We start from the raw sequence: 14,126 nt of genomic DNA on the forward strand, positions 1-14,126 counted from the left end.
TGAGTATCCTTCAAATTACAGTGTTTCTTCCTCCCAACTTGCATCTGAGGTCCGAACGCCCTAGGGGTTGCTGTCATGTTTGCCATTGTGGCCAAAGAGCCCACCGTCGACTCCTTTCCTTCCCCTTGACTCCGATTTCCCATCATCGAAGGGTAAATTTCCTTCCGCTTATTTTGCTAGCAATATTGTAATCTAGTTTCATCCTTCTCCCAATCAAACCACCAAATTCCCCTAGTATTTTCCTCTTGTACAGGTGACCCGAAAGGCTAGGCAATCTAATCCAAGTTAGAACAGCACTCGAGAATGATTGTAATGGATTAAAATCTAGCATCCATGGTTGAACGATTAGGTACTGGCCATAAATAATCCAGGAACCTTGAGTTAAAGACCCTGTCAAAGTCCTCTACATATTGGAATTTGACCAAGTAATACTTGTTCTCAATATCCATAAGCTAAAACGGTTTTATCGGTCTCCATAAAACACAAACCCTATCATGAAGAGCAACCTAACCTATACTTCGTCCCAACAGTTTAACCACCAACGTCTTCACCAAATCTTTCATCAAAATTTGCTGGATGCGATCCTAAAAGTTAATCGATAGAATTTCATCCACTGTTGATTTCAGAACGTCTTCCTTTAAAAACTCTATCTTGTTAATCTCTTCCGATTCAACCAACTCTAACGCCTCCCTAGAACCCTCGACTCCTTTTCCCAGCACCTTATCCCTCCATGATACATTCCAAGTCGAAGACAGATCCACCACCATATCAGAAATCGCATCATTAGAACCAACGGCATCGCTGATAGCCATGATACGTTTGGAGTTGATTTAATATTTACTATAAAATAATATGTTTTGAGCCACAAGCATATGCATTCTAAATAAAGAAATAAACAAGGTTATCTCAGCTATTGCATAGATTAGAACGTTCAACTATCTTTGAAGAAATATTGATTAAATAGTGGTAAAGTCAAGAAGCGAATGATAATTTATTTCTGTTTTTTCATCCCGTTATTAATTTCCTGAGAAAAGCAGTGATGATGTTTCTAAGCAATTTCATAGAAATTATAGTCGTACTCGTAAGGGGACTAATCAACAATTAGTAGCGTGTTGAATTACTTCTCCCCAGTGACTAAACTAAGGTCAACAGAACAAAATAATTGAGATTCCTGCAGTTTCGAACCTACAAAGGGACCTGGTTAGGTGTCAGTGTAGGGTTTTTCAGACACACTGTCCTACATTCATTTACTTTTTTTTTATGAACCAAAAAATAAAGAAGAAACACTTTTACAAAGCTCTTACGATTTCAAATCACTTTATGGAATAACGTGAGCTGTATTTTTGTTGTGTTTTTAAATATCATATCTATTCTTAGGGTGAATGGTTTTTAATTAAAATAATCGAATTAAATCGATTTTTACGATATTTATAGGATTAGGTTAATATTGAAAAAACACGACCGGTGAATATTATAGAAATGCGCTTTTAATTTGATGTGTTTTCAGCTTTCAGATGGTTGAGCTTCGAGTTCGATTTTTTTCTTATTAATATTTGTATTTTTTATTTTAAATTGTTTCAAGCATTTTAAATTTTTAATTAATTTTTTTAACATATTAGTTCTTTGATTAGATAATTATAATTACATATTTGAGTCTTGAGTTCAATTCTTCATTTATGTTTTTTATTTCATGTTGCTTCAAGCTTTTTAAATTTTTAATTAATATTTTTAACGTATTGCTTCTTCTGTTAAATGGTTAGATTGTTGTAATTATATCCTTGAATTTTGAGTTCAATTCCTCTACTGCTCACAAAATTTTTTATTTTTAATTAATATTTTTAATATATTAGCTCCTTTCGTTAGATGATTACATAATTACAATTAGCCGATTACATACTTGAGTTTGAGATTCCATTATTTTCATAAGCATGTTAATGTATATTTTATTTTATATTGTTTCAAGTTTTTTTTTTATTTTTAATTAATATTTTGATGATATTTTTTAATTATTTTCATAGTTATATTATTATTTTTCTTTCAATTAATGATATTTGTAATTATTATTTAATTTTATAAATAAAAGAGTTAAAATTAAATAATTTTAGAATTTAAATTTTTTATTTATAATAATTTTTATTTTAGATTTTACAATTTTTATCTAATGATTAACTTTATTGATCTTCATCTGTTAAACCTATTCATTTTAAATTTTTTAAAATAAAAATAGAAATATTAAATTGAAGAATACAGAAACTAAAACACATTTTAACCTTATTTTAAATATGCAACCAAAATACAAATATGATGTAAAATTTGAAGTCCAAGCCTTGTACTGATGAATAAAAGAAATGGTAAGACGTGACCTCAATTAGTGACAGAAAGTTTTTTTAATAATTGAAATATAATGGAATAACAAAAAATCGTAAACAGTTTACGTCATACATGACCTCAAAAGATAAGAAACCGGGATTCAACTATGGCCCCACCAAATCCAATGGGGGCGTTTCCCGCCTGTCTCCGACTTTTCTTTCAAACCACCTCTTTTATTTTTCCCCTCAAATAACACTTGGTCCACACTCTCCATACTCCACATGCTTACCATTAAAATAGGTTTAACATATTTTATTAACTAATACAGAATTAGTAGAAATGTCCTCCATATTAGTATACTAAAATATTATTACATACACGTAGGTAGTGTTCGAACGGCTGCAAAAATGCGGGATGTCAATTGTCTACATTTTGTGATGATAATTAATCGACGAGTCACCCATCACAGACACAATTTAGATATACGATGAGACGAAAAGCACAGACGCTGAAACCACCACTCACTGACAATGCCTCTTTGTCGCTTTACTTCATTTACAAACCGTCCTTTTCGTTATTCTGAAAGGACGAGTTTATTTTTTCATTTATTTTATATATATGAGACATGAGATAACCATAATTTGCTTGTGAATTTTTTTAAATTTTACAGACTGTTGTCCGATAATTTTCCCATATATAGTGTAATTTTAATTCGCCAAAACATGATACGTGTTAGTGTGAATCACATTTACCACACTCCACGTCTACGACCTCTTACAAGAACATAATTTTCTATTGAGACTTGAAAATGAAATTGAGATGTACAACCACACTTCCACTTCCAAATATTGAAACTAGTAAATTTTCTATCTTGGAAGTAGAGAAAGATGCCAAAGAAAGGCCAGGAGAATACAACACAATACACGGAAGGGGAAAGAGAACCACGGCCCAGCGCCACTTCGTACAAGCTTTCGTTACCATCAAAAGACCATCTTTTATTGAACTACCTTCTCATTATTTAAACAACCCACCTCTCAATAACTTCAACTCATCCATGTTTTTTTGTGTGTGTGTGTGTGTGCGTGTGTGTTGTTAAGCATTGAAAATCAAGAGGGAAAAAAATAAAAAAGAAAATTTTAATAAATTAAAAAAAAATCATTAATTTAAATTGATGAATGTTCTCCTTTGGAATTTAAGAAAATGAAAATTGAAAAATAAATATAAACCCATTCGTTTTACTTTATGTCCCCTATGTTTTCATCCTAAAAGACTAAATAATGATGTAGAAAAAAAATGAATAACAAATTTTACAGGCAGAGGACAAAGTTAATCTACTTGAAAAATAATATAAATATATATTTTATATTTTATATATATTGTAAAATTGCTAACAGAAGGAAAAAGAAAAAAGATTGTGAAAATTTAGAAAACCTATATATACTATGATACAAAGGGAGTCGGAGGAACCTGCAATGAAATGGACCATGGAAAGGGTCTCTCTCAAGTTGGCTACCTTTAATGGCGACAATGAAGAATGAAATGGAAAAGGAATGATGAAGCTACGCCTATACACAAAGATACCTCCTCTCCTCTACATGAAGTAGCTCAGAGGTTTTTTCTTTCTCGATCCACCTTCTCCATATAACTCGTTCCATTGAAGCAACTCATTCATATTTGTAGACTCTGATGACACGCTTGCACACACCTGCATTCGTAACCCATCCCAATTATTAGACTATATCCATAAAAGAGAAATAACTTACTACCAATTTCTTCTGCATGCAAAATCATTCAATTCCACAATTAGATGTGTTTTAAAAGCTAGCTGAACCACCCACCCACCCCAAGTAACACCAGGTAAAATTTGAACGAAGCTCTAAAAGTATAATGATGAAGCCCAAGTATGGTACCTGCTCATGTGCATATTTAAAATCATCCATCTTCAGAGGTCGAACGTCAGCACTGCTATACAAGGTGGGTGCAGGTCTATTCTCAGCTGCTGCTGAAGCTCTCTCCTGCAGTTGCATGATATATGAGTCTGTCTACTTGGCAAAAAAGTAAACTTCATTGTGAAAATGTAAGCACCCCCATAAATGGGGTATAATTATCCGTCTAAAATTTCACCCTAGTATCACTGTTCTAGTCCTTCCAAAACAAGAACAAATGTAAAACAGAAAGAACCCTAGATGTTAGCAAAAATTTATTTCATCATCTTCTTGGCCTATGAAAACATGGTAGTCAAATCACCCACTCCATGTTATTGCAAAGACCAAGACTAATCAAAATATGTAATAGTACCAGCCACCACCACAACAATAGCCTGACAATATGTAATGCCCATAGAACACGTCCATTACAGATGCACCACTTCTTAGCAACATTTAGAAAACCAATATTATACACACCCACATATATAAGCTGCAAACTTATATGACATATAAACTAAAATGTCAAACTAACCTTCTTTTCCTTCTCCAGAATTTCTCTTATGGGACAATGTGCAGCAGTCACGCAAAGGTTCTGTAATCAGAAAATGACATAGGGAAATAAATATAGATAAAACACAAATTAACTTAACACGATAAAAGGAGGAAAAATCGACCTTCAGGTCACTTCCAGAATATCCATCAGTCATATTTGCAATAGTTTCCAAATCAACATTGGGTGACAAATCCTCTTTGGCCAATATAACTCTTAAAATCTTTTCTCTGTTTGGAGCATCTGGCAAATTTACCATCAATCTGCACAAAGTTTAACAGGGAAATCACTGGGGCTTAGCATAATAAGGTCAGACTACAGCAACTCAAAGAAACAACACGAGAATTACCTTCGAGGAAGCCTCCGGATGACTGCCTCATCAAGGTCAAATGGCCGGTTAGTAGCAGCAAGAACCAACACTCGTTCTTTATCCTTTGTACGAAGACCGTCCCAATTTACCATAAATTCATTCTTCATTTTACGCATAGCCTCATGTTCACCCGGATTCTCTCGTCTTCCTAACATGCTATCAACCTAAAATAACCACCCAAGTCAGGGAAAAACAATAAGGGAAAGAAACAGAAAACACCAAAAAGAATAGGAGAAATAACATATAAGTTGACCAAACCTCATCGACAAAAATAACACTAGGTGCAATTTTACTGGCCAGAGAGAAAACAGCTTTGACATACTTCTCTCCTTCACCAAACCACTGCAAGTCATACAAATATGTCAATACACGTATTGGATGAAAAACCCAGCCAACATAAAAGGTAGATGCCACAGTTCTTTGCTCTTAAAATACCTTTGAAGTAATACTGGACATTGATATGTTAATAAAATTTGCACCAGCTTCAGTTGCAACTGCCTTCGCAAGCATCGTTTTGCCAGTACCAGGAGGCCCAAATAACAATATTCCTTTGCAAGGCTGCAAAAGCAATAATGTAGTAGATAATAGATCATCAGGAGTTACTTCAAACATGCACTTTCCAAATAAAACACAATAAGCAGAACATATAGAAAGCACCTTTGTCAACTGTCCCTTGCAAAACAATTCAGGCCTTTGAAGGGGAAGCATCACCAATTCCTTTAAGGTGTCTTTGACATTCTCAAGGGCTCCAATATCATCAAAGCTAACCCCAATATCACTTGGGGGAATAACATCCGCAAGAAGTTTCTTTTCGAATTCATTCTCAGTGACCACATCCTGAAAATAAGGGCAAAAAACCGAATTGAATAGCATACTAACCTTCCAACCAGATAGATCATGGACAACTATATCACAAGAACTGGCTACAATAGAACTTAAGAGAAAGAAGACAACAGTACCTTAAGTGATTTCTTCAAGCTTTTGCTTTCGCTTTGAATGCCTTGCAAAATGTTCAGCCCATATTTGATGCTACATGAGAATTCACAAAGAAGGTTACATAAGAATAAAATGCAGATGTTTCAGTTCATATAATTTTATCTCCTTTAAGATTTCAGAGATCTAGGCTGCAATAAATGAACAGAAAATAGAACCTTTCAGTTGAAACTACTAGTTTAGCATCTTTTATCAAAGCTTCTGAAGAATGCATGAAGTGGTGACTTAATGCCCAGCCTACCACTTTCTCCACACCTACAATAGTAGAAGGTAAAACATTAATAAGTTGAAGTAAATAGTACAAGATTTAACTATTAGCTCCTTCCAAATTTATAGTCATGTATTTTTTTTAGTTTGAGGGAAAAGTTTTACTCACTTGACAACTTTTAGAAAATGATCAATTAAATTAAAAAAAAAAGACTTCTGAAAATCTTATATAAAAGAGAAATAAAATGTTATGAACCAAGAAAAAGATCCATAAACTTGGCATGGAATTCATATATAGTAAGAAGCTCAAGGATACTCACTTTCATTTGTAAGTGTTTGATCTTTAATGCAAAGTGTTTCAAGATCAGGGCAGTCCAAACCATTTCGATTGAGAACCTGATAGCATAAAACTGTTGTGAAAATCTCCAAATACAGATTAGTACCGCATAAATGAACTGTTTATCAGTTTCTAAATATAACAAGCTTACAGAAGGCAGCTTCTATCTGTTTGAGAGAGAAAGGATGGGTTTAGGGGGTGGGAGATGGGAGAGATGTATATTTAACCTTGTTAAGGTTTCTTTTAGTTTCTCAACACAGTAGGTTAATTACCCTACACTTACAGGAGTGTTTTACCAAGTTGAGGAAAGTAAGCCATTTTCAGGCAATGCACTATGTGGACAGAAGCTAATAATGGCATGCAGAAAGAGGAAGTGCAAAAACTGGAAAAACAAAGCAAGAGTTTAGCTGTACGCACTGAGCGAAAGCTAACAATATTTGACTGTGCTTTAAGGGTTTCAATGTCGCGTTCCAGCTGCTGCTTCCAGTCCAAAAGTAGAGCTTCATCCTGACATGATTCAGGAATATTAAATACTCATAAAAGGTTAACTGATGCAGAAACTGACATAGATATACCTGAGGCAATTGGATTGTCACTTTGTTAGGGAAAAGCCGAGCCACTTGTTTCATGGTTTTAGGTGTTTCTTTGCTCCTGTCATGAAGTCTACCAAAATTATCCTGCAGAAGGAATGATACTTGCATTAGGTGTGTTATCTGAAAAAGAAAAATAAGAGGCAAATACGAGATCAGAATGCACTAAGGATGTCATGGCAACAAGTGAGAGGACACTCTTCAGGAACAGAATCACTAAAGAACATCCAAGATAATGGCGTGTGCATTAAGTATTATTAAATTCAAGTATCATATCTAAAACTTTCAACAATGATATTCATACCACAGTTAGAGAACAGTTCAAAGCATTCAAATTCAAAGTAAAAACAGACATGTTAGCATATAGTTGGGCTCTAAATAAATTTAGATGGTTGTATAAAAGTCAAGAGCGGTCTGTAAGAAATAATCCAACATTTTCAACTAAAGATTAAAGAAGTGTAAGGCAAAAGAAAGATGCCAATGCTTGACATACAGGAAATGCAAGATCAAGTAAGGCAGTCTGATTGGCTCCAAATTTTGTGAATAAGAGGCCGCCAGGATGAGACTGCAGAAACACAAAATTGCAGACATCAAACAGTTAAAAATCTTCACATAGCATCAAAGAAAGATGGAGCAGAACAAAATACATGCTGCTTACTTTCTCCTTACGGTTGTCCATCTGGGTGTGAGAACCAATTATGACAACGTTAGCTGGCAAATTCTCAACCTTACTCTTCAGGGAACTATACACATCTGTATTTCCAGCCATAGACTTCTCTATGTCTTTCACAAACAATATTAAGGGACTACACTTGCTTTCATTCACTGCAACCTATAAAAATGAGACAATTAAGAGCTAAAAATTATTATAATTATGATCACCATAAAGCAATAGTTTTCATGCATCAATCAATGACATGTACCTCAAAAAGTTCATTAACAGCTAACTTGTCAACATCATCACCTCCAGAAGCTTCCAAACGGAGTGAACTAGCTATAGAGTGGAAACACAATGCGTAAGATTGGATAAAAGTCCACAATGTATCATAAAAGATGTTTACAATCAATACAAGAAATGGACAAAGTGGTCACCAGCACAGAAGAAACCGTGGTCTACTTCACAAAGCCCACCAAGGTCATTTCCCTCTGGAATAGATCTGTCAAATCTGACCCCAATTTTTGATGAACCATTTTCTTCAAAAGCAAGGAGAACTTTTCCCCGAAAACCAATTGCCGGTCCCCTATACAGAACGCATATTATAATAAAGTTTTTGCAGAACATAACCGATAAGACTAATAAGGTTTTCCCCTTGAAAAAATTACATGTTCTATCTACCATGCCAATACCAGCAGCAAACTTCTTAGAAACAAATATTAACATCTCAGATGACTAGCTATGGTATCAAGCACTGCAGTCAAATTAGATCCCAAATATAAAGCTCATAAGGACAGCACCAAAATAAGATAAAACTCTAAACCTAAATTATTAACTACAGAAAAAAGGTACATTCTATTAAAGACAAGACAGCCACATGGCCTGCAGAATATAAGAAAATACCTCAAAGCAGGCTGTAGAGAGGAAAATCCAGAAGGTGAAGTAGTACCTACAAACTTAACCCTATCACCTGAAAGTTTTAAATAAAATAATTCTGTTAGGACAACAAATTAACTATTTTGAAAGCTAAGGCATTACAAAACAATAAAGCCAACTCCCCTGCCTCTAAGAAGTGGCATACCTTTCTTAAATGTAAAACTTTTAGATGTTGCAGTAGATACTTCCTGCTTTGGCAAAGCTTGGGAGCTCAGTGAAGAACCACCTGTTATATCAGCTTCAACACTAGAAGTTGGCTTCTTCTGCTGCAAAGCAGCAGCCTGCGCAGCTCTTTTGGCATATACATATGCCCTTTCAGCCCTTGAAGGTTCTTTTACAGCATCAGTTTCTCTTGAAGTTGATCCCTGGATATATTGGAGAAAAATAATTCATGATTATGCCACAAAAATGTTCAGACATTTAGATTATCTAAACAATACAGAATCTGTGCAATCACAAGTAAACAATACTTGAACAAGTATCTTGCTTTCACAACACCATATTGGCAAAGAAACAAAACGAACTAAAGGGACAAAGAAGCATACTCCAGGCAACAGAAGAGAATCAACGATTAGCAATCTAGCACCAAAATGTTTGGCAAGTGCCTTTGCCAAAGTCTCCTGATATATTTCTGAACCTATACATATTCAAAACCAATTAAAAACTCAGATTAGCATTTATAAAGAGCCAAAAAGAATTGAAGAAAATAGTTTATAGTGCAAATTAACAGAAAACAGCAGTCATACCAGAAGGGCCAGATAACAATATACGAGGACTCATGATAGGGAGATCTGAGGCGTACTTTGCAAATTTATTACACTTCAAATGGACATAAGTTGAGGCTATCAAAACTTTCTTTGTTGTATCACTGTCACAGGTGAAACGTTCAAGTTAAATTAATCAAATTTCCCCAAGGCTCCAAATCTGATAAATAGGCACAGAATTAAGTATAACAAAACAGAGACACAGATAACACTAAGTAACACCAAAAGAATTCCATTCTCGGCCACATACAATGTTGGGTGGTCAAAATTCACCGCATACATAATGTACAGACTTGCAAAAATGTGAAAAACTAGATAGGCAAAATAAGTACAAGCAATAATGCAAATTAGGTTTCCCGAGACATAGACATTGTGAAAAACTAGATAGGCAAAATAGTAAAAGCAATGATACAAATTTGGTTTCCTGAGATATAGACATGAAGAAAGGAATGATAATAATAAACTTCTAAATATGACAAACGTGTCCAGTTCGGAGCAGAAAGCACAAATTTTACCTCAAATAATATGGAAAATTTTCAAATGAGACATCTATATTGTCCGGATTGAGAATGCCTTCCTGTAAACTATCTTTAAATGCTTGCCGCTTAGTTGATATCAAAGCTGAAGGAGGTTCAAATTCCTTAAGCATCTCTCTAATTTCCCTTCGCTCATCAAGAATTTTGGCAATGCTGCCACTAAAATCAAAATCAGTAGATGTACCAGCAAGAATGCGCAACAATGGCCTTAAAGAGTAACCTGCACCAGGAATCTTTGTATTGTCAGCATCCATACTATCATCCAATCCAAGTCTATCAAGATTAGAGTTTTCATTGGCTGCATCAGGTGTAGGAGGAACAGTTTTCTCCCTTGAAGAAGCAGTTGCTGGATCAGAATTACTGGCACTATCCTTCATATCCACTTCTGGAACACGGTCATCTGACACCTCACAACCCGAAGGTAAAGTAGACATCTCTGAATTTTCTTTTGTTGACAAAGAGGCCAATATTGTTGCCGCCCCAGCAACAGCTGATGGATCACCTGATCGTGCCTCAATAATCTCTTTTATAGGAGCAGTCTGAGCTTCTAAAACACTTAAAGAAGAAGGTATGCCTGGGGCAGCTAAGTTATCATTGGTGAGCTGCTGAAAAATCTAAGTTCCCATTAAGGAATTACAGAGTTGCAAAGATGGAACAAACATCAAAATAAAATCACGGAACATGCTGGAAGATAGTACCACATAGAATTTAATTTGGGAACAAAGAGTACCAATATTTGTAAAAAAATAAAAAGGATACATAAGCATGATTCCCTGTACTAGTGAAAATCAACTCATCGCCTGCATTTAGAATTAAACTAGCATTTTTACGGTAAACCTTCCCGTTAACCTGGACAGACCCTTTTCCTCCTGTAATTTCTAGTAATGCAATTGAATTTCCATCACTCTACATTGGGAAAAAAAATTTCATCACTCTCACAAACAGATGAAAAATTATGAGCAAATAGTCTGCGAAGATCCATACCTCTATGTGCTTCACTTTGCACAAAACAGTGCTAATACTGGGGTCTTTAAGGCATAAATTACACTGACGACTTTGGCCAACAGTGAAGATAGTGCCACACATGACAACATGAGGGTTCTGGGGATGAATTGAAACATTAATAATAATCAGAAGAATAGTAGTTTAGCATGAAACAACCGTAAAGAATTAAAACCGATAAACAGGCAAAATAGCTTGCAACTTGGTTGCACGTCAACTATTCAATTCGCATCTAGGCTTTGAGCAGAACGAGTAAAAACTACCTCCCCATGACTACACAACCAATTGATTAAACAATTAGCTGATGAGATTCACCCTTGGAAGATACCCAAAAAGCAAAACATACATACATATATACCCGACCATTGTTTACCAAGCACAAGAAAATTTTACTCCACCATTTTCGGCTAGAAAAGAGAGTAGACAAATTGCCTAGTTCATCCATTCCGATAGTTGAGAAGAAAATCACAAATCAAATTAGAGCTCACTATGAAAGCAGGCCAACTTACTGAGACAACCTAAAAGTAGTTTTCCTGCCAATTTCCCAAGTGTAACAATAACATCTCACACAGAGGGATTCTTCCAACAACTGAATCTGTACAAATAAAAAAAATTTCCCCTAAAGAAAATTTTCAACCTAACAATAATAGAACTTGCTCTCTGAAAGTCCCAATTTTTCTCTGAAGAAAAGCTCCAATTGAACTAGCAAGACTATAGAGTTTCCAATGGATCTAGTGAACCTAAAGAGAATGATCTGCAAGGTTAAATCACTATTTTTGGATCCCAAGCATAATTGCCAAAACAACAGCTTGTTTGGTAAAGTTTTCAGGACAAGAAGTTAACATCTACAAGTTCTTAAAGTAAAGCATAGCGTTTGCCAGATAGACCAACAAGAAGGAACGATATGCCCATTCACCTAAATGATTTGAGATCTTTTCTCTAATGAAAAAAATCCAGTGCATGTGAGTTTAAGTCTCTTACTTAAAATAGGGTTTCAGTTTGACCACTACTATTATGAACTCCAAGACTACACTCCGGGATTGGAACCCAAATAATCATAAATTATGTAATCATAAATTATCTAAAATTCACCAATACGAAGTTTTTTAGTACTTCAGCCATTAACAGTTCTTGGAACCAAAACCCTTATCTTTATTTCTTGTCACTTATTGATTGAAATACCGAGAATTACTGTGTTACTAATCTTACCCCATTAAACACAGAGATCATGAACCAAAAGCCCTGCTTGTATAATAAGGCAATTTTCAGAAAACGTACCTGAGAGTACTGAGAAAGAAGCTTTCCCCATGGGACTTTAGAACCAGATTTAGCAGGTTTCATTGGCCTCTTCTTAACCCGAGCGGTAAACCCTGCACTAATCACCTTCGCGTTTTCCGCATCCACAGCAGCTTCACCTATTTAACCAAAAAGAAAGACATCAAAACCCCGCATTAAAAATCACTCACATAACCCTACCAAGAAAAAATCAGAACCACATAAACCCAAATGAGAAATCAATCGAGGATCGCACCTAAGGACCGCTGAGACACCAAAGCACCGTTCTCCACATCAACATCAGCAGACTTATCAGGGACAGACGCATCAACGGCCTTAGCCGCATCAGATACCGGCAGATCAGAAGATCGGAGCTCCGTTACACGCGAGTCCGACCCGGATTCCTTAGGCGGTCCCAGGGCTTCGTTAACCGGCCCAGAAACCGCAGCTCCATTGGTCGATGACGACGCCGGCTCAGATGCCTAAAAAAATAGTCTCAGATTCAAATCTAAAGAATTTAAAAAAAAATCGACACGCATGCAAATTAAAAACCCTAAAGGAAAAAAAAAGGGAGATATGGGATTGTTAGAAAGGGGAAACAAAGGTAGGACCTTGGATCGTTTACTAGATGTAGGAAGGGATGTAGCAGGAGTGGAAAAAGGGCGTTTGGAAGAGGAGGAGCTCCGTCGCGTTTCAACCATCCTCTTTGTTAAAAAGAGAGAAATAAACAGGAAGTTTTTGAGGGTTTATTCACTCTGGGTTTCCTCTGATCCGAAAAAAGGAACGACCTTTGGGTCTTTGGGGAATTAAAAAGGAAGGAAAAAAGAATCGGAAAAGGAAGAGAAAAGAGGTGAATGATTGCGGGGAGATCAGTTATCAACGTTCCCGTGCTGGGCACCTATAATTATTATCTTTTTTTAATTTCATTTTATTTTTGAGGAAACGGAGAAATTAGTTGTCTCTGGTTTTTGAGTATTGATTGTTGAAAAGTGTAAATCTTTTGGGCGAAATTAAAAAATTAAGAAAAAGGGCTTATTTATAATGTTAACCCAATTAGGTTAAAGCATGTTCTGGTTTATCCTTTCTACATTAATTGCTGTTTTGCTTGGATTTGGTTATCATTTACTGTCTTAAAATATAAAATATCATAAATATAATAATATACGCATTTAGTACAAAATCTTATGTTTTTACTCCCAACATAATCAAACTTACCTTTTACGCTGTTAAAAAACTCTCTCTCTCTCTCTATATATATATTATGACAATTTATGAAGTTATTCTAAATAAATAATTGCTTTATGGATTTTAAATTAGCCTAATTTTTTTATCAGCATTTTATCAATTGAATTCTATATTACAATTGGTCAGTTTTCAATAAAATTATTATATTTTTATTTAAGATTTTAATATTTTATTTTATTCAATGTTTAATTTACGTGATTTATAGAAAATAAAATAAGCATATAGAAATTAGGAAAACTGTGTATGAACTGAGGGTTTTGATAGGACGTTTAGCCGAAAAATAAAAGATTCAGTTCAATTATTTGGTTGACCACATTCAGATAATACCTCGATTGATTTATAATTTTGAAGATTAAAAAAAAAAAAAAAAACTGCCACGTTTTCGTTTGTAGTCTAGTATGAAGACGTCAACCTTGGACTGAGTAATT

The 14,126-nt window shown here is 35.0% G+C and overlaps 1 protein-coding gene across 1 annotated transcript; it reads right to left on the minus strand.

Annotated features, from left to right (window-relative positions):
• Nucleotides 1-3,653: 3,653 nt before the first annotated feature.
• On the minus strand, nt 3,654-13,454 carry LOC107924002 (uncharacterized). The gene is made up of 27 exons (XM_016854245.2): nt 13,065-13,454; nt 12,710-12,935; nt 12,457-12,593; nt 11,161-11,277; nt 10,936-11,082; nt 10,156-10,790; nt 9,623-9,744; nt 9,422-9,513; nt 9,022-9,241; nt 8,844-8,910; nt 8,378-8,526; nt 8,209-8,279; nt 7,944-8,117; nt 7,779-7,850; nt 7,271-7,372; nt 7,113-7,202; nt 6,679-6,754; nt 6,310-6,406; nt 6,118-6,187; nt 5,816-5,995; nt 5,594-5,716; nt 5,417-5,500; nt 5,138-5,322; nt 4,913-5,051; nt 4,771-4,830; nt 4,221-4,325; nt 3,654-4,015 (listed from the first exon to the last, which is right to left on the minus strand). The coding sequence occupies exons 1-27, from the start codon at nt 13,152-13,154 to the stop codon at nt 3,902-3,904; spliced, it is 3,744 nt and encodes a 1,247-aa protein (XP_016709734.1). The 5' UTR covers nt 13,155-13,454; the 3' UTR covers nt 3,654-3,901.
• Nucleotides 13,455-14,126: the final 672 nt, after the last annotated feature.

Source organism: Gossypium hirsutum, chromosome A11, assembly GCF_007990345.1.
Source record: "Gossypium hirsutum isolate 1008001.06 chromosome A11, Gossypium_hirsutum_v2.1, whole genome shotgun sequence".
Taxonomy (NCBI): Eukaryota; Viridiplantae; Streptophyta; class Magnoliopsida; order Malvales; family Malvaceae; genus Gossypium; species Gossypium hirsutum.